The sequence below is a fragment of the Nilaparvata lugens genome, chromosome 3 (assembly GCF_014356525.2).
Source record: "Nilaparvata lugens isolate BPH chromosome 3, ASM1435652v1, whole genome shotgun sequence".
In the NCBI taxonomy this organism is placed as follows: domain Eukaryota; kingdom Metazoa; phylum Arthropoda; class Insecta; order Hemiptera; family Delphacidae; genus Nilaparvata; species Nilaparvata lugens.
The window spans coordinates 92,935,209-92,955,558 of record NC_052506.1 but is presented as its reverse complement, the minus strand read 5'-3'; the positions used below and the strand labels follow the sequence as shown (position 1 = coordinate 92,955,558).

General features: G+C 33.4%; 2 protein-coding genes across 2 annotated transcripts in view; one reads left to right on the top strand and one right to left on the bottom strand.

The window, feature by feature from the left end:
• The first annotated feature begins 6,642 nt into the window (after positions 1-6,642).
• Positions 6,643-10,980, top strand: LOC120350645. The gene is made up of 2 exons (XM_039425065.1): positions 6,643-7,107; positions 10,291-10,980. Exons 1-2 carry the CDS (start codon positions 7,038-7,040, stop codon positions 10,944-10,946), a joined length of 726 nt encoding a protein of 241 aa, XP_039280999.1. The 5' UTR covers positions 6,643-7,037; the 3' UTR covers positions 10,947-10,980.
• A 1,008-nt stretch (positions 10,981-11,988) lies between these two features.
• The window catches only part of LOC111048583 (tensin-1), a 108,804-nt gene continuing 100,442 nt past the window's right edge, over positions 11,989-20,350 (bottom strand). Inside the window, exons 16-19 of the mRNA XM_039422969.1 lie at positions 19,220-19,438; positions 17,597-17,743; positions 15,808-16,090; positions 11,989-14,304 (exon numbers count right to left, since the gene is read on the bottom strand). Coding sequence (XP_039278903.1) covers positions 14,145-14,304; positions 15,808-16,090; positions 17,597-17,743; positions 19,220-19,438 — 809 coding nt within the window. The 3' untranslated portion in view covers positions 11,989-14,144. The remainder of the gene's footprint in view (positions 14,305-15,807; positions 16,091-17,596; positions 17,744-19,219; positions 19,439-20,350) is intronic.

Here is a 20,350-nt window from a genome sequence, read left to right as displayed (position 1 = left end):
TGAAAAGCAGTCACCAGAGCGCAGCAGCTGCTGGAGAGAAGACGAAATGTGAGCAGAAGAAATGAGCGCTCCAGGCGGTAAAGAAGGAACTAATGATTTCAATCATTGAATTGGATGTGAAATTCAACACACCTACGCGAAGAAGGATATTCACCATGGCGAGAGAGATCTTCAAAAGGGGCGACATCAAATACCTATGGATCAAGGAAGGGAAGATTCTAGCTAGGAAAGAAGATGGAACACCAGTTATTGAACTCAAGAACAGTGAAAAAGTTGAGCGTGATAAGTGCATCAAAGCAGCCAGGTAACCAAGAAAATAACAGTGTCAGTACCATAAATAAAAATGTCATCAGAGATAAGTAACAGAGAAACACTAATTATTCATCAAAATATACGCAGTCTGCGAAGTAATTTCGATTTATTCTTAGTGCAAATGAGGAAATTAGAAAACAACCCGCTAATAATAGTCTTGACAGAAATATGGATACTAGAGAATGAAATAGACTTATATCATATAGAGGGCTATTCCGTACATGGTAATTTTAATCATAACTACAGAGCAGGAGGAACTTTGGTTTATATAAGCAGTGAGATAACGTTCAAAACAAAGTCAATAGTTTTTATTTCAGCGGACTGTGTACATATATCTTGTTTATATAATAATTTTGAATTTCAGTTGTTGGCTGCTTACAGGTTGCAATCAAACTCACCCAAAATATTTCTTAACGAATTAACCTTGTACTTGGAAGAAATATTTAATATTAACGAAAACAATGAGGTCCCTTTCTTTTTCACGGGAGATATAAATATAGATCTTTTTCAGAACACCAGAATTATTGACGATTACAAATATTTAATGAATAGTTTTGGATTTGAATCACTCAATACTGATTACACTCATAGGTCCCGATTTTCCAACTCTTCAATAGATCATCTTTACTTAAAATCCGGCAAAAATAGAACAAAACTGAATAAAATTAATCTAATTCCAGAAATACTACATTTAGATATAACTGATCACAGTACAATCATACTTAAAGTTGAAGGATTGAAGAGATCCAACGAAGAAGCAGATACAATTATAAAAAAATATGCCTAATCAATTACTGGAAGTTGAATAATATTTTATCATCGATTGATTGGGATAGAGAAATACCAGCAGTATCAGTTGATGAGGATGGGAAAATTCATTGACATTTTAAAAAGCGCTATCAAAGATTCACAAGAAAATCTTCTTTTAAAAAATAACTTGACACAGAAATATAGGTCGCCATGGATAAATAGTTATCTGATCAAGCAAATAAACTTAAGAAATGAGTTATACAAGAATGTTATCAAACAACCTAATAATGACGACTTAAAACAAATATACAATACATTCAAAAATAACTTACGTAATGAACTGAGAGAAAGAAAACAATATTATTATTCAAAACTGTTTAGAGAAAGCCAGGGAAACATTAGAAAGACGTGGAAAACAATTGACGCGTTAATAGGATTGAAAAAAATAAAGAACCACTAAAACTGATTGTTGATGAGCAGGGAAATAGCATACATGATAGTAATAAAATTTCTAATTCGTTTAATTCTTATTTTCTAAATGTTGTGAATAAAATGAATGATGAATTAGATAGAACAAACCACATTGCAAACCAGGGAAGAGTCTGCTAGAATATCAAAAATAAGGTTTCCATACAACTCTCCAACAAATTCAATTTTTCTCCACCCTACAAATCCGGAGGAAGTAGCAAGTATAATAAGAAAATTGAAAAATAAATCTTCGCCAGGTGTAGATGGGATAAGCACAAGCATGATTAAAAAAACTTACATGAATTATTTGAACAAATTAACCGATCTAATTAACCTGAGTATTGCAAAAGGAAAATTCCCAAGCATGTTCAAACACAGCGTAGTTATACCTATTCCTGAAAAGCCAAATTGTAAAAACATAGATCAGTTCCGCCCAATTTCACTTTTACCGGTTTTTTCCAAGATTTTAGAAAAAATATTCAAGATTAGACTTGAAAACTTTTATAAAAATAATAACTTTTTTAGTGATAACCAATATGGTTTCCGTGAAGGAAGAAGTACAGAAGCGGCAATTAAAAATCTCATTTCAAAAATAAATGACAGTTTTAGTGTTAATAATAAGTGTGCAGCTCTGTTTCTTGATATATCTAAAGCATATGATGCAATTGATAAAAACATGCTTCTAAAAAACTTGATTTATCAGGAGTAAGAGGAATTGCCAATGATTGGTTAAGATGCTACCTATCTAATAGGAGTCAAAGGGTCAGAATTAACGATACGTTGAGTGAACCCGGGACATTACCATAGGTATTCCTCAAGGATCAGTGTTATCAAGTACTTTATTCCTGGTCTTTATTAACGATTTGACGGATGGTGACTTACAGGGAAAGATTACATCTTTTGCAGACGATACAGTTATATTTTATTCGGCCAAAACAAATCAAGAACTTAAAAATAAATTAGAAATGGATCTTAAGCACCTTAGGTGGTGGTTTTGCGAAAATAAATTAACTATCAACACAGACAAATCTAATATAATACAATTTAATCTTCAAAACACGGATCAGGAGTTAACTAGTATTTACTTCCATAAATTAGATTGTGCGCAACAGGTGAATAATATATTGTGTAACTGTGAAACTATGAAACAAGCACGTACAGTTAAATATCTGGGCCTCATATTGGATAGTAGGCTCACTTGGTCAGATCATGTACAGAAGATAAAAAATGAGTTATTTGTATACATAAGGAAGTTCTATTACCTCAGACAGTTATGTCCAAAAGAAGTATTGTTACAATTATACCATGCAATTATTGGTTCTAGAATAAATTATGGAATAATATGCTATGGGAGTGCATACAATGTTCATATTAAACCTGTGATTACTGGTCAGAAACATATATTAAAAATAATTTGTAATAAACCTAAACAATATAGTTCAATGATGCTCTTCAGAGAACTATCAATATTATCAGTGAGACATTCTTTTCTATTCAAAGCATTGCTGGATTTAGCTGAAAATAATTTCGATATTCAACAGATGAGAGAAAGAATAAGCCTCAGGAATTCACAGGACATTAACCTCCCAAAACCAAGTTCAGAACATTCCAGACGACACTTCAAATACATAGCTATAAAATATTCAATTCACTTCCAGTAACAACAAGGAAAATAACGTCACGTCAGTTATTTAGAAAAGAAATCAAGAAATTCATTTTACAACTAGACAACCCGAATGATTTTTTTACTAAATTAATATAGGTCTAAATTTAGTATAATTTACACATTACACGACATGAACACTGCAACAATCAAAGATCATTGAACTCACAAATCCCGTCCGTATGCGTAAACAGTAAGACAGTATCAAATTTCAATCACTGTCTCTTTCTTCTAAACGCATTCATTTATGGTCTAATTACATCAGCACTTTGAAAAAAAAACGAAACGTTAACTATGAATAAAATTGAACTTAATATGAAAAAAAACAGCAACCACTCCGTACATAGTTTCAAGTTTTGTGTAAGTGTGTGTGTGTGTGTGTGTGTGTGTGTGTGTGTGTGGTGTGTGTGTGTGTTTGTGCGCATGTGTGAATGTGTATGCGTATGATGTGTGCGCATATGCGAATGTGTGTATGTATGTATGTGTGCAAGAATGATTATAAATATTGACATATTGATTTATTTCAATATAATACCATATTCAATTATTATGTTCTTCATGATATAATATTTAAATTTGTATATAAATATTTTATTATATATATTCAAGTGTCCTCACACAGGGTAGCCTATAGGGAACACATATTAGAAATTAGGAAATAATATTGTATTTGATTTTTGGAATGCATTTGATTGTTTAATTATTTTTTTGAATAAAGAAAGAAAGAAAGATTTTTCCTACAGTTACCTTGAAAAGTGACCATTCCTGCACTGATTACAGGACGCAAAGAATCAATTTTCTACACTAGTGCGCAAAGTATTACTTTGCGTACTCTTAGTACTTATTTACTCTACCTAATTTATTTACTCTACTTTACTTATTCTATTGTTTTTGTTTTTTTTTATTGTAAATCTTTAACTGTCAGGTTGTTGTAATGCAGTTCACGGTACTCATTCCCCACACCCAGACTTGTTGTCTTTGTGGGGAATATTCACTAGAGAAGCCTAATTCCAAAAGGTACTATATCCACTTTGGAAAATTTTCCACAAACAGAGAAAAACATCTCATTTATTATTTCACGTATCATCCGATTTATTTCCAATTTCAATGCAATCAGTATTTTTTTGGTAATAAATTTATGTTGATCCAATTATTGCAACTTTTCCCAAAATATTTCAAAAATTAAAGGAGTCATGGATATAGTACATTTTGCCTCAATTTATGGATATAGTACATTTTGGGTATGAATGGATTGGATATAGTATGTTATGGAATTGTAGAATGATATGAGAGCAAATAAAGTATTCTTGTTTTATTGAAAGTCATGACATTCAAAAGTCTAAAGTAGTTCTAAAATGTTAAGATTAATTAATAAAGTTCAATATATTTCTGAATAAGTACTTGAAAACAGCTGCTGTACCTATCTGAGAAGTGCAAAAGTCTTAAATCTTAATGAAAATTCATGTTTGAATAATAAGCCTATAATAAATATTAATATTATACTATTAGATAGGTCTTCATTGTAGAAATCATTGTTTCATTGTCTTCATTTACAGTTACAGCTTCTTCACTTAAACACTCTTTGTAGAATGGATGCTCTTCCCAGTTGATTCCAATCTTCTGTAAAAGGTTTCGCACATCTTCTTTTTTGGAGGTGCCATGTGATTGGCTTTCTTGACTTGTCGTAATGGTAGCACAATGTTTGAAACATTTCTATTCTTTTTGAGAATATTGTGTTGAGTACCTGTTCCTTCCATGTAAAACTGCAGCACTGTAATCAATCTTGGAGTAGTATGGTCAAATGTAATCACTTTAGCATCAGTGATATTGAAACCCTTATTAACCTTCAGGAATGGTTTGACAGCTTCATTCCAATTTTGAATTAATACTGTATTTGATGCATGCAGAGTTCCCACTGATGATAGTATTTCATTGTAGTCTTCAGGGTCAATGATTTGTAGTTTCTTCCTCAGTTGTTTCTCAACCAACCCAAATGCTCTATCAGCGGGTAAATAGGAATGGCCTCGTACTGGAAACACCCACTCCAAGTTGATTCCTTGCTTTGAACAATATTTTGTAAGCATGAAAAGCATAGCATAGTTTTTATTTTGGCCTGTGCAAGAGTCACAAAACACACGCAAAGTCTTAATTTGTCTATTGAGAGGTGCTTCAACAATGATGGGTAAAACCCTATTCAAAAAATGAGATAGACAGGAGACTATCTGATTACTACCTCTCCCATATTCACTCTCCAACCAACTATAGAAATGAACATTTTCTTTTTTTAGTGATGCCTCCAAGTCATGAATAATGATTCCAACTTCAAAGTCAGTGTTGCCAATCCATTGTAGACCAGAATGAGTTTGAAAAATATTATTATTATTGACAATGTTAAATTAAAATGAAACAAAGTTTATTATAATAAATTTATGATGCATTATTGATTAATATTAAATAATGAATTCTTATTTTCTCAAGGATGGTCTGTTGATATCAAAACATGAACAGATGGGATATAGTACGTTTTGGAATGAATCCATACAGCTGGTAAACAAGAAGCATTGGATATAGTATCTTTTGAAACTATGAAGGATATAGTATTATAGTACCTTTTGTAACTAATCAGTACATTATGCCATGAAACTGAATTTTCAACATCAATTTTTATGTGTTAAAGTACGTTTTGGCACAAAACAAACTGCAGAAATCGATGGAAACGATAATAAAGTATTTAGAATGGCCAAAAAGTGAATTTGAGAAAAAATGGATTTAGTACCTTTTGGAATTAAGATTCTCATTTATCTAATGTTTCTGCTGCTGTATTACTTTTTTGTGAATAAAGATCATTTGAATTTGAATACTTTGTGTATTATCTTGCAGCCATCCCAATCAGCTGTTGACATTGTTGGCATGTATTTTGAATGCGAATTTGTTCTATCTATATTTTTTCTGATTTTCAAATGAATGAGAATAACTCATTAAATTATACATTTTGAATATTATAAAATTATTCATTATTTCAAATAATTTTTTTTTATTCATAAATTGATTGATTGAAAAATTATTTAGAGATTAAGATTTATTCGAAATTATTCAAATTTTCAAATTAATTGGATTAATTTAATGTTTAATTTTAATAAATTATCGATTATTAATTTTCAATTGGATTATCAAGTTTAAAATAAATTAAAGTTGCTATTAATAACAAAATTATACAGACAAACATTCGATGGATTTTACCCATAATCAACCACTTTCCATATTCAATGGTAACTGTAGGAAAAATGTAATGTGAAATACATGCGCAAAGTTCCTCTGCTGCACTCAAGAAACTATTCCGCGCTCGCCTACGGCTCGTGCGTAAACTTTTCTTTCGGTGCAGCAAACTAGTTGCACAAATAACTATTTCAATCACTTGAAAATGGCATTAGTAGCCTAAACATATCGTGACGAAATAATTTAAGAAAAGGTACTCAGATTTATAATTTTATTTGTTTAAAATTGGCATTAAGGAGGAGCGCGCTTCCAGTGTGCGCATTCTAAGCTGTGCTGATTCCCAAACGCCAACACAATCAGCCAATCGGAGAGCTTTCTGCGCTGCCGACTCGTCTGAAAGCTCCTTATAGAACGCTTTGTGTGGCTTAGACCTTCCATACTTAGATGCTGTAGTTTTCAATCAGATGATTTTTAATTTGGGAGGCGCGCCCTTCTATTTGTGCTTTGAGCTCTAATGTTCTTTCTCCATAATACAGCTGAGAAGTTGACCATCTAGTTAACTAAAATATTATTATTATGCATGCATTTAAATAAATTTTAAAATCTAGTTTATTTTGTTTCTTTGATTATGAATTTCATAAAAACTTTGGTTAGATATCACCCGAGTACTGCCTACATCTTGAAAATTCTCGTATTCTGTAAGTCAGTTTTATATAAACATAATTATTGTTTTATAATTTTTTTTTTTTTGTAAAATTAGTTTATGGCAATTAATTTCATTTTATAAACAATCTATCTAGTTTAAGTGGATATTTACATTATTTACTTGAATTTATTTATTCAAACGGCAAAAATTATAGTTTATGACTTGTTTTTCTCTGAATATTGTATTATTGTTTGTATTATCTAATAAATAAAATAGCTAGCTATTAATAACTTAATCGTTACCTATCATATTTTCTATTTATCTATTTATAGCTTAATCGATCTTTTTTTTATTAGACTTGATTCATTTGTCGTTTTTGTGAGCATTGAATTATGTGCACTAGTAATATTATTCTGATTCATTGCCATCTAGGCTATAGCTGCTTTTACACCAAATTTATTAACAAAATGTTTACTTTTTCGTCCTTATAGATTCTATTAGATTGAACATAACTTATCATACACATGATGAACATTATTAGTTCCGTTCTAATAGAATCTATAAAGACGGAAAATTGAACATAACTTATCATACACATGATGAACATTATTAGTTCCGTTCAAAAACATTTTGTTAATAACTCTGGTGTAAACGCCAGCTCAGGGTAAAAGAAAGGAGATGGGGACGCGCTACCTGTGCACTGGGCTATTGTTCCAAAAAGGTGCATCCTCTAACTCTCGACTAGCATACTTTATTGTCCTCTGATTCTGCTTCATTACCCTTATAGTGGCCATTAGTGGCCCCGTGTGCTTTCTTGAAGGCAATTCTAGCTGGTAGCACCAACTTATTTATTACTTTGCACCTTACTTACATCTGTTACCTACTTGTATTTTCTGCAGTTATTAAATGTGAATCAGTGATCAAGTACTTGTATATTATTTTAATATTCCCAATGGTTCATTTGATGAAAATCAACTTGCTCACAATCGATTTTTTTGCGTCCTTTCAAATTCTATTAGATTGAATTGAACACAACTTGACAAACATAGGCCTATGTATACGTGTATTATGTGTTTGTCAAGTCCCATTCAGTATAGTAGAATTTATAAGGACGGCAAACAAATGTACGCCCATAAATCAATGTGGGCTTTACTTACACACCACGTACGTTTGACTAAATTTGTACTTATCATCGAAAGTAATGTGTGTGTTTATCCAATCACTGTATGCTACCACTGGTTTACAGCTGAAAGTGCTTTTAAGTAATCACACTGGTCCACCAATATATTGCTCGGAATGGAAACCTTAACAATAGACCACGAAAATGTCGAAATCCAATAACAATCGGCGACCACTGAAGGTCCTCTAACTCTCGACTAGCATACTTTATTGTCCTCTGATTCTGCTTCATTACCCTTATAGTGGCCATTAGTGGCCCCGTGTGCTTTCTTGAAGGCAATTCTAGCTGGTAGCACCAACTTATTATTACTTTGCACCTTACTTACATCTGTTACCTACTTGTATTTTCTGCAGTTATTAAATGTGAATCAGTGATCAAGTACTTGTATATTATTTTAATATTCCCAATGGTTCATTTGATGAAAATCAACTTGCTCACAATCGATTTTTTTGCGTCCTTTCAAATTCTATTAGATTGAATTGAACACAACTTGACAAACATAGGCCTATGTATACGTGTATTATGTGTTTGTCAAGTCCCATTCAGTATAGTAGAATTTATAAGGACGGCAAACAAATGTACGCCCATAAATCAATGTGGGCTTTACTTACACACCACGTACGTTTGACTAAATTTGTACTTATCATCGAAAGTAATGTGTGTGTTTATCCAATCACTGTATGCTACCACTGGTTTACAGCTGAAAGTGCTTTTAAGTAATCACACTGGTCCACCAATATATTGCTCGGAATGGAAACCTTAACAATAGACCACGAAAATGTCGAAATCCAATAACAATCGGCGACCACTGAAGGGTCACTAGAACTTCTACCTGTCCATCCATTGTTTTCGGCGGCCCCGTCTCATTTCTTCAACCCCGCAGCTCATATTAGAGAAACTCCCAACACAAATCTTATACAAGTAGACTATATTATTTGTAATTTGAAATGCATTTGAAAAAGGAAAATCTAAATAAATTGTCTAAAACTCCATCTATTTCTCAATTTAATCGATAAATGTGAGTTGATTAAAAACATATTAAAATATCAAACTCTCACTGATTTTATAGCAGTTGTATGTGCGTGATATTATGTGGTTTTTCCATTATGAAAACGCAAATAGAAATTATCAACCACTTTTTATAAAGTGATTTTATGAAAAAAGGTTGACAAATGTTGATTTTTGCGTTTTCATTTAAAATCTTACTGATTTCTATGAAATGATAGTATTTTCTCACTCAAGTTGCATTTATCTCATGATTCGTGTAGTTAAAAAAAGCTACCGTAAGACGCTTTTGATTGATCCTGACACACTGCAGCTAAGAAAACACCCCTCTAAAGTTATGAACAACATTTTTCTCAAAAGTTTTTTCTTATATAGTCTTGTTAGAACCTAGTAGAGCGGCGAAGGTAAAATGTCGAAGTCATAGTGTTTTTAGAGAAGGTATAGATGTAGTCTTATAAGAAGATCCCTATAGCTCTCCGGTGCGGTGGCGGGCTCAAGTTCGAATAAGCGAGATGCACATCTCACAGCATCTGGCTGTGATTGCTGTAATACGGTACTAATTATAAAATGACGGTATGCTAGGCTGGTTGACTCATATAGCAGGCTAACAACTCGTCTGGTTGATCAAATGTTATTACTAAATATAGTACCTAGCGTCTTGATGCTGTAGAAGGGTTAAATCGGCCCAAGGATTAACTGATGAGACTGTGATTGAAGCTGAAAGTGTTGAAAATAATGGATGTATAAAATGAAAGTCTCTGCTTCCTTCTATTAATTCTCTACCCAAACTTTGTTGCTCCACTACTTATGCTCTTACACATGCAAATATAACTCACATAAAAACTCACCTTCTAAGATACTCTCTAGCCTCACCGCTCCAATTTTTTCAAACCTTGAGACCACTACACACCAAGCGTAGCGTAGCTAGAAGAAACGTTTTTAAAATACATCATATTAACCAATGTTAAACCTAAGCTATGCTGGTGTAAAATGGATTTTAAATGTGATTATAACTTTGAATCAAATTAAAAATTTCAAATAAATTTTCAGGTTTTACACAATTGGAAATTGGATGTTATGGATTACCTAATCATGAGTTCTACGTGAGTCTTAACTTGGGCAATAGAGATAAAAACTTAATTGGCTTAGAAGATGATTCTAAAAACGAGGATGGATCCCCTTGCAGTAGAGGCACCAAATGCCACCATTTGATCAAAGATTTGGGTGACGTATCAGCTAAAAATGTATATGATTTGAAGAATGAAGCATGGCCTTCGTCAGAAGAAACTACAATCAGTGATGGTCAAGAAGAAGACAGTGACCTGACCTATGTAAAGCCCACCTGCTATGTGCGCCAAGGGCGGATAGTGTGTACCCTGGGCCGATTCAACTATGTGCTGAATGTTGGAGACCTGGAGTTACCCGACGAAGTACTTCAAAACTTTGTTGCACTGATCTACAGACGAGTGCAGGAAGGAGACAAGTGTTTTGATATTTCAGTTGTCAATCCTGAACCTACAGAGTGCATAATGGAAACGACAACTGTAAAAATTGTAGAAGAAACTGAAAATCCGGATTTGATGCCTCCTGTGACCATAGTGTGCAGCCCTGTCAAACACAAGGAATTGCCGCATCGATGTGGAGGGAAAGCCGAGGAACCGTTGGAGACTGTATTCAAATGTCAATGGAAAGCTACCAAATTATAGTAAATAATGACAAGAAAATAAAACTATTAAAGATAATTATACGGTGTTTTTCTTTCTAGATAGCCTACAGTACTCAATTTCACTCATTTTTTGGCAGCATATTTTCAGCCTATAGGGTATTACTAATAGAACAATAATACAAAAATAATATTCTTCAATTGAATGAAAAAGACTAAGAAATTGTCAAAAAACCACTGATAAACTGAGTTTATCAGAGATTGACAATGGTGTAATAACCGAAACCGGTCTTTCTAATTATCAATAAATCAGTGTTTTTTTTTTGACAATTTCTTAGTCTTTTTCATTCAATATGAATAATTACCACAATATCAACTACTCAACTACACAAAAAGTGATATTCTTCAATGTTGTTTTTCATCACGAACTGCTTATTATTAAATCACTTTTTGCTATTAAAAAGAACGACTAGCAGTCAGAAATTTTTACAATAAATGAATTAATCACTCACTGTGACAACGGGATCTTTCGGCAGGCCATAGACAAGTCTATGAGTACAACCAGGAAGATGTATCAAAAAGAAAGATATCGTTGTCACAGTGAGTGATTAATTCATTTATTGTAAAAACTTCTGACTGCTAGTCGTTCTTTTTAATAGCAAAAGTGATCTAAAATAAAAATCATAATGATTTATTGACTAGAATATTTCCAAAAGTAAATTTATGAGACTATATTTGAATAGAAAATCACGTTGATGGAAATATTACAAAATAGGCCTAGTGAATGTAAAACTCAATAGTTTTTTTTATCAAATTTGGAGATTTTCATTAAAAATTTATCATTGAATGAAAACGAGAATCTCCACTTTGTAATAAATGAGATAAGATTTATTTATTTACGTAGATTACAATAGAATTGGAAAAGAATTGTATACGTAGTAACCTTAGATTTCCTTCCCCATCTGTGCTTTGCACCATGAAAAATGGCCTCACTCATCTCATGAAAAATAGCTTCACTTGATTCTAATGAAAATTTCTCTATCAGTCAATTGAGCTAATTTCAGGCAATAAAAACGAAATACCAATTTAATGTCACTATAATATATATTTCATTTATTTTGGTACAATAATATAGTCATATTCTAATCTATGTTAATATGTTACAAACGTATAGGATTCCAATGATTAGATAGTTATAAATAATAATTATCTTCATCTATCTGTTCAAAATTTACAACAATTCAGATAAATTCTAATAAAATATTTATGTTTAGATATTTCGTGTTCTCTAATAAATTAGAATAGACTTTTATTTTTAGAGTAATAATACATTGGCAATGTTACAACAATTTACAAAATAAAATAATTTTAAATGACTGCGTCATTACTGTGATGTACCATACATAGTTGTTTAATTAATCTTAATATTATTAAAATCATTACAATAGATATATGTACAATATAAACAAAAGTTATACAAGGACTAAAACGTTGTACTTATGGTAGGGTTTGAGTATTATTGAAAGTAAGCCGATTATGAAGTAAAATAATAATCGTGAACAGAAAATCTATAAATTAATATAGATTCTGAATATTTTTCAAATTAAATTGCTCCAATAACTTAGTAGGGAATAATACAATTTGAACTCATGATTACATTGTATTAGTTGATAAATACAGTAAAAATGTAGGCCTACATTTGATTGCTGTTTGAATATTCAATCTAATTATTTTTTAGTGTACGTACTGTATCTGCTATCACAGTACTCGGTATGGATCAAGAGTTGAGGATCAATAATATAGTGGTTATAAACTAGACTACATCATTGGCATTTGAATTAAATTGTTTGTTATGTGATAGATTTTGAGCGGTATGACTTCTAATTTACAGGGATTGTGTGCTTATTAATGTTTAGAATTTAGTAATTGTGATACTATACGGGAATGAGCAATCCTTTTTATTCAAATCTTTCTTAGAACCGTCGAACAGTCAGACTAGGAGATTTATTTACATAATTATTATTTCGTCAAAAATCTGGTTAACGAATGAGAATCAACTCCTCAATGAAATGGATATCATTGTTAAATTGTAACTAAAAATGTAAATTGGAACGTACATGTACATTGAAATACTATGAGCTGATTCAAGTATAGGATCATAGAATTATTCTTTTGATAAGTAATGCAAGATAATACAATTTTCCTTACAGTGAAGGCTGCTACGATGTAATTAGGCAACTATTGGAAGAGTGACGGCGATAGAGAGTATGAAATAAACTGTTATAAAAGTGAGATGGAGAAATTAAGTTGAGACATTACTATGATTACTTTTACTCTTAGCAGAAGATGTTCTAGCAAAACAATATGAAGTGAACTGTGAACGTCTTCAGATTCAGGATCTATTTTTAAATTTTGGTAAGGGAGATGGTTTGGCTGTAAATTTTATTGTTCTCTTCTCCTTCGATTTTGAGTGTGAGAAAATTATATAAATAAATATATACATACTTCATAAAGAATACTAGACACAATTATCTTCTTGGAACAGACTTGTAGAGGAGAAAGACTTAACAAAGACCTTAGTTTCAATGAAATAATTGGAATTTCAATTGTCCTTGATGCAACAATTGTTCTATCAAATTTATTTCCACTGATTTTTCAGATTTGGCGTCTACTGGCAACGGAATTATCAATAGAAATAGTTGGAAAATAAGTGTTTGAAATAGTAGTAGAGTAATAATTTTTGTTTCAGATTGTAAACAAATTGTCCAATATTTCATTTGAATTACTGGACATCATGATTAGAGAGCTATTCACTGCTGTTTCTATTCACACTCCTGATTTAATAATGAATTGATCGATAATAATCACTTATCAACTCAAGCATTGTATAATAATATTTATAGTTATGAGATGTGCCTGCTGTTCCTCCCCTAATCATTTTAATGATTTTCCTCGCAAGTTTTGTATTATATATATTGTATAACTTATTGTTTGTACTTTCAAAGAAGAAGAATAAAGATAATTTCAATTTCAATGAGTATGTATCAGTGGTTTTTTGACAATTTCTTAGTCTTTTTCATTCAATATCATTGAATAGATAAATAATTCGAGTACAGTATTTCATCTATCAATCACCGTCACTAACTGAGCACAATTTATTCTTGTGAGAATATGGGTGGGCGACAAATGTAATATCTTCTACAAAAATAGATGGCTTTGTTTGGAGCAAGTTGTATTCAGTTCAGACGATGTTGTGTTTACCCTGTACACTGTTCATCATGACTTTGGAGACAAAGTTGACAATGGCGGTGGCCGGCTGTTCGGGGTCGAGTTCGGCGAAAATGTGGCACTGGTTGTCGGTGTTGCTCGCTGGTTTGCGCGCCACGAATCCAAACACACGGCTGCAACAGAAACAAACATAAAACTGATGCTAACGTTTCCTCAAACACAGTTATTGATTGGTAATTTATTATTTAGTCATATCATTGATCAAACTGAGAATGCAGAAATTGGAAAAATATTCGGCCGGGATAGTCTAGTGGTAAGAAGCGTTACAAACTTCGGTCTGCTAGCAGTTATTCATTCATTTATTTATTGTACAAGGTACTATAATCATAATACTGTATAGTTATGACATTGGAGGAAAAACTCTGCCTGGTTAGTGGGTTCGAATCCCGCCGATGGCATGGACCATCATTAATTCAAGCATTTTTGATCATCCCATCAATTCACCATTCACCCACGCACAAGCAAAACCTTCATGTGAGTATAATCCGCATGATGATACAGATTGGAGTAGAGGAATTAGTACGGTATATAGTTTAAAAATTAATTGTAAATTTATTTGGCTAATGCTGTCTGTTGTTTCAATATGTACATAGTTTAAGTAGATTTTGGCTCTAAACTAAGGGATGGATAGTCCCACACAAGATATGCTTATAGCTTACTGGACTCATATCTGTGAGTGAATGCACTCTGCCGTCCTTCATGGAAAACGTAGATATTGAAAGTTTACTTGCTTTGGAACTTTTCTGAAGCATATCTCTGCAGCAACAGGGTAGAAAAATTAATGTTTCTTTCCAATTCAGAAAGGGTTTTGTGGCGATCATTGTAAACCAAAGTCTTGAGATAATCCACAGGGGGGTAAAATCTCCACTGCGGCTGTAAAATCATGCGAGCCAGCCGGCCAATGCAGCTATCACTTTTCAGAATGCAAGCATGTCTTTACTGTTTTTAAGCTGATCCTATAAAAAAAGAACATTATTTTATATACGATATACAGTGATATGTTTGATTCAAATCTTAATCCAATTCTTCTCTCCATAGAGGACTACAGAATCCATTTACGCCACAGATATGAGATTAGATAAGCTCACCATATGTCTCTCCCTGTGATGATAGCCCAGCCACGTAGGGGCTGACATTGTCGTGCGTCCCTGACATAGCTATACACTCTCAACACTGGATGCAACTTCCTAGCGTTCAGTCCCAAGAGTACAGAATATCTTACAGAAGGGAAACTTCTCATCAACCAATGTAATTTACAGTGCATCAAGAGGCCTTTTTTTAAAGAAATTAGATTTTCACCAACTTTCAATGTGGGGTTCCAACGGCGCAGGATCTAAGATCATTTTCAGGAAGTTGGTGTGTCAGGAATATGGTGTAAATACAATTCCCTTCAATATGGCGGAATGGCAACAGGATTCTGGTCGAGTTTTCTTCCTGTTAGATATATATCTGTGGTAAGACTGGCATTCTCACCTAGAGAAACTACCTCAGTCTTGTCATGGTATAAACTCTATCTAGATTACAGATGATCTGCATCCTTACCCCTTGGTGAACCATTATGGAGAAGTAGTGTCCCTCCCCTTAATCTAATCTGTTGAAGAAAAATGGGTACTTACTTTGAGCTGACAGGCATGCCGGTGAGTTCACTGCGCTGATTCCAGTGGTGGTCGTCAGGGTCCAAGCCGCAGAACGAGATGGTGGTGACGGGGTAATGGCGGCGGAAGAACAGCTGACGCTTGTTGTCGGTGAGCGTGATGCCCTGGCCACTGACCTTGAAGTGGACGACGGCTGCTGTTGGCAACGTCGCACCGCCGAACAGTTCGGCAACAGCGCGCACTATCGCCTGCGGCCCCGTCAGCGATTCTGTCTCCACCGTCAACAGGTACAGAACGTTGCACGCTGCAAACACACGGTCAAATGACATAGAACGGTCGAAAAATGCAAACACGCCACACATCCTCAAATTACATCAATCAACCAATCAATTTTTTTCAATTCAACACAATATACAAAAGAAATCAAAATTCAAAAAATCACAATCAAAAATAAATTTCTAATAAAATACAAAAACAGGCTTCATGGTGGGGTGTGCTGAAAAGAAAGAAAGGAGGAAAAATACCTAGCCAACTATGGTTTCCCATGTAATAGGCAGGTAGAGGGTATAAAAGTAAGGAATGACATAGAACAGAGACATTGAAAAATGTGCAATCAAACGCACAAGCCTAGAGCTCATGTGGACATCACCTCAAAATAAGCACAATTTAAGACCATAGGCCTACTATTAGCCATCCTATAATACACACCCATTGAAAATGCTACAATCGATGGGCCGTATACTGTCTAGTTCCAAATATGATGGACTATTACGATTCAACTTGCCTGACTTGTTAATGTATGCAGCATCAACTCGGAAATTATTGGTGAAGGTTTTCCATAGAAGCTATTGCATAGATAAAACATTACAAATTATGTTATATCACATATCAATCAATAATCACAGTCTATTCTGAACTTTAAAAAACAGATTGTTCAGCAAAATTGTAGAAATCTAGAACATTAGGAACTGAGAGCTTAGAGGTAGTCAGAAGCAATGTGAAAAAGCTGTAAAATCAGGTAATAGTGTTTTAGCTGTTTGTAAGGATTCTGATTATTAGAAATTTTTACATGAGCGAGACATCAGAAATTGACAATTCTGCGAGAAGGCAACGAGATGGCGAATGTAACAAACATATAGAGAATTTCAAACACACATCAGAGACTTCATGAAAAGTAAGCAATCTTGAACAGAACCAGATGGAGAACATTAAAATGTAAACTGAAATATATCAATATTAGGCTAGGACTCATGATAATTGTCAGTTCAACAATAATTTGATAGATAATCCTTAAGAATTGGTAGCAGAATACACTGACGGAAGATTTTTAATCCTTCATGATTCCAACTTATTAACTGCAAGTAGATTCACAGTAGACATACATGACGATCGAAACGGTTTTCAATCAACAATCAATATTCCAAAGGATAATTCGGTATATGCACAATAACATAATTTATGGATTATGGTATTATGTCTTGATCCCAATAAGTGATCCAAATTATGCTTGTCAGTGTTTACTAGTTCACATTCTATTTTTATAATATATTTCACATAAGCCCTATTACACAAAAGCCTGTTAAATTTTAAACAATTTAATGCCAATCAGAGAAGGCTTTTTGAGAGAAGTTTACACTAATTGGTTCTCGTGGCATTTAATCACAGTTAAAATTTTACAGGCTTTTGTCCAACAAAACTTGTGTGAAATGTCTTTTGGGACATAGAGTTGAATTTTCGTATACTAAAAATAGTCAATAGAGAGTTGAAAACAGAGTGTAAGAGCAGTAAGAGCTAAGGAGTAAGCACATACCGGCTCCTTGTGCAAGCAGCATTTGGGCGGTGCTGATGGTGGGCGAGTCGGCGGGCAGACGGCTGGACTCTGTCTCAGGCAGCAGCAGCTGGCAAGGGAGGGCGAGAGCCATCAGCGAGTGCTGGTACACCAGCGCTGAAAGCGAGCCTGGTCACAAGCACAAAGCACAACCACAATAAGCCACATACTGTACAGAACTCCACATAGATCAGATTGAATCACAGGTATCGGAATGAATGTTTACAAGAATATCAATAAGATAATAGTTAGAATACAACCACACATATTGTACAGAGAGTTGATTTCAAGCATCACATTGTTTATATTGAATCACAGGCATACTGATGAATGTTTAGAAGAATAAACCAAAAAATAATAAAAAAAATTTTTGAAATGTTTATGAATAAGATTGTTATAAGCATAAGAACGATAGGCTAGTTCTTCTTGTATCACGGTTATCAAGAATTTTAGGAAGAATGCCAAGAAAATTATAGAATACATTTATGTTATGTGTATTTATATGGTTGTTTGAAGCATAAGATAGTTCATATTCAATGACCACAAGTATTGGTGCAATATTTGGAAGAACACCATGAGAATAAGTTACATTCGGATTACATTATGCTTCATTTAAGCATCAGATATAATCCACGGTGATGTAGAATGAAGTTTTTTGAAGAATCATCATAGATATTACAGATATCAGCACCAAGTGAAAGCAACTGATTATTTATGAAGTTTTTTTTGTAGAATTAAAGCAGTATACATAACATACACATAGGCTACACAATTGGGCTCAACATACAGATATCTGAATATTGTAGAGGGATATGTACATTTATATTTTGCAAAAGCCTCTCATTTTTTAAAAGTTTGTTTCAAGCATTGTCTAATAGTAACTCAATTTGAAAGCATCAAAATATTGTAAGAGAATATCTTTATTTGGTTCATTTTCATTGTTGAATGAAAAGCTATACAGAATGATAGATAAATAATTCAACCTAGAATAACTTGTAAAACCTTTTGTTCTTAAACTGAACTATTATAGATTATTTATGATAGGTACTTGACACATATAGTAAATTGATGATGCTTTAGATAAGACTGTAGATAGTACAAATAAACCCAAGAACAAGAGGGAGGCACATTACAGAATAATACGTACAAAGTCCCTCATTTGAATCTAGCTCACAAGAGATATCTGTCATGAAAATTCGTTTTTAATTTCAATTTCTCAATTGTTTAAAGATTATCAATTTCTTATGAGCAACCAAAACCTGACTGATTATCAATAAAATATAGTATACAAGGAAGAGGGAATCTCATTTCAATTCATTTCTCATGAAAAATAGTAGAATATTCGTTGCTTATCCATTTTATTTACAACCACAAAACATCTGAATAAGGCATTTCATATACTCACTTTTAATTATGGGGCTACTGAAATTATTGAAACATAACAAAATATACCCTTTTTTTCATCACACACACAACTAGTTTCAGACTTGAAAATGGCTCTTAAATAGTTGAAACTAGTTGTGTTGAATTGAAATGAAAGGATACATGATATTATTTTACTGTGTTTAAATCTTTATATGGATACAGAAGGTTGAATTGACTCACTGAAAACAGGCTCGTTGGGACAGCCCTTGAGCCGGACGCCGCGCGACGTGGGTTCGATGAGGAAGTGACGCACCAGCTCGCTGGAGGGGTCGGCGGCCATCTTCGCGCTGTTGAGGGGTGGCAAGGCCACCTTGAGCGCCAGACCGAATGCGCCCGGGAACGAGTTCGAGTCGCGTACCACAAATGTGCCAGCTGGCCGGTCGCGCAACATTGCTATCGCTGTAACCACACAAAAAACACCAACCGTCAATAATTGTATTATTACAACAAATATCCTGAGATCTATTGACTACTAAGATTTCTATCAAGTACTTCCCATTATTGTTACCTATATCATTTGATTTATCTATGTAATATCAAAGCGAAAAGACAGCATAAGAATATATCCCATATATGGTATAACGGCACAGTTTGAGATACTACAAACGTCACATAGCTTCACGAAGAATAGCTACTAGGACTATCGATCTGAGTTAACAGTGGAATTTGAGACATAAATGTTCTATACCATGGAATATCTTCTCAGGCTATATTTTCTCTATGGTAATATAGCGCTGGTAGCTGTAGCAATAGAGCTCTGGTGATTTACAAGAAAACTTTGGCTGTTATCAAGTAAATACCAAAGATAAGCATCTGGGAATCCACTACTACCAATATATTATAATATATCATTATGTGATTTGACACTAACGAAAGCACATGCATGATAAACATGTGTGTGTTTGTGTGTGTGTGTGTGTGTTGTGTGTGTGTGTGTGTGTGTGTGTGTGTGTGTGTGTGTGTGTGTGTGTGTGTGTGTGTGTGTGTGTGTGTGTGTGTGTGTGCACGCATCATAAACATGCATGTTCTACCGTTAGTGGCCAGTCTTAGTTTAAACATGAAACCTTCGTCCTAAATCTGAAAGTGTTCAATATGGGGGATTTGCGACAATATAATAAATTTATCTCAATATTATGGAAGGGAACTTATCTCTAGCACATTTAATGTAAAAGCTTTCAAAAATTGAATCAATTTATCTCAACCTAAATTCAGGGTGAGGTTCCACATCAACATCAGTTCTGAAAGTGTCATTACTTTACTTATTCATTCACCTCATTGTACAATTCTACAAACAACATCAAAATAGTCAAT

Excerpts from the sequence above, each read along its gene's own strand:
- LOC120350645 (XM_039425065.1), top strand. The coding sequence starts at position 7,038 with ATGAATTTCATAAAAACTTTGGTTAGATATCACCCGAGTACTGCCTAC. Across the intron at positions 7,108-10,290 it reads CTTGAAAATTCTCGTATTCT|GTTTTACACAATTGGAAATT; the intron begins GTAAGTCAGTTT and ends ATAAATTTTCAG.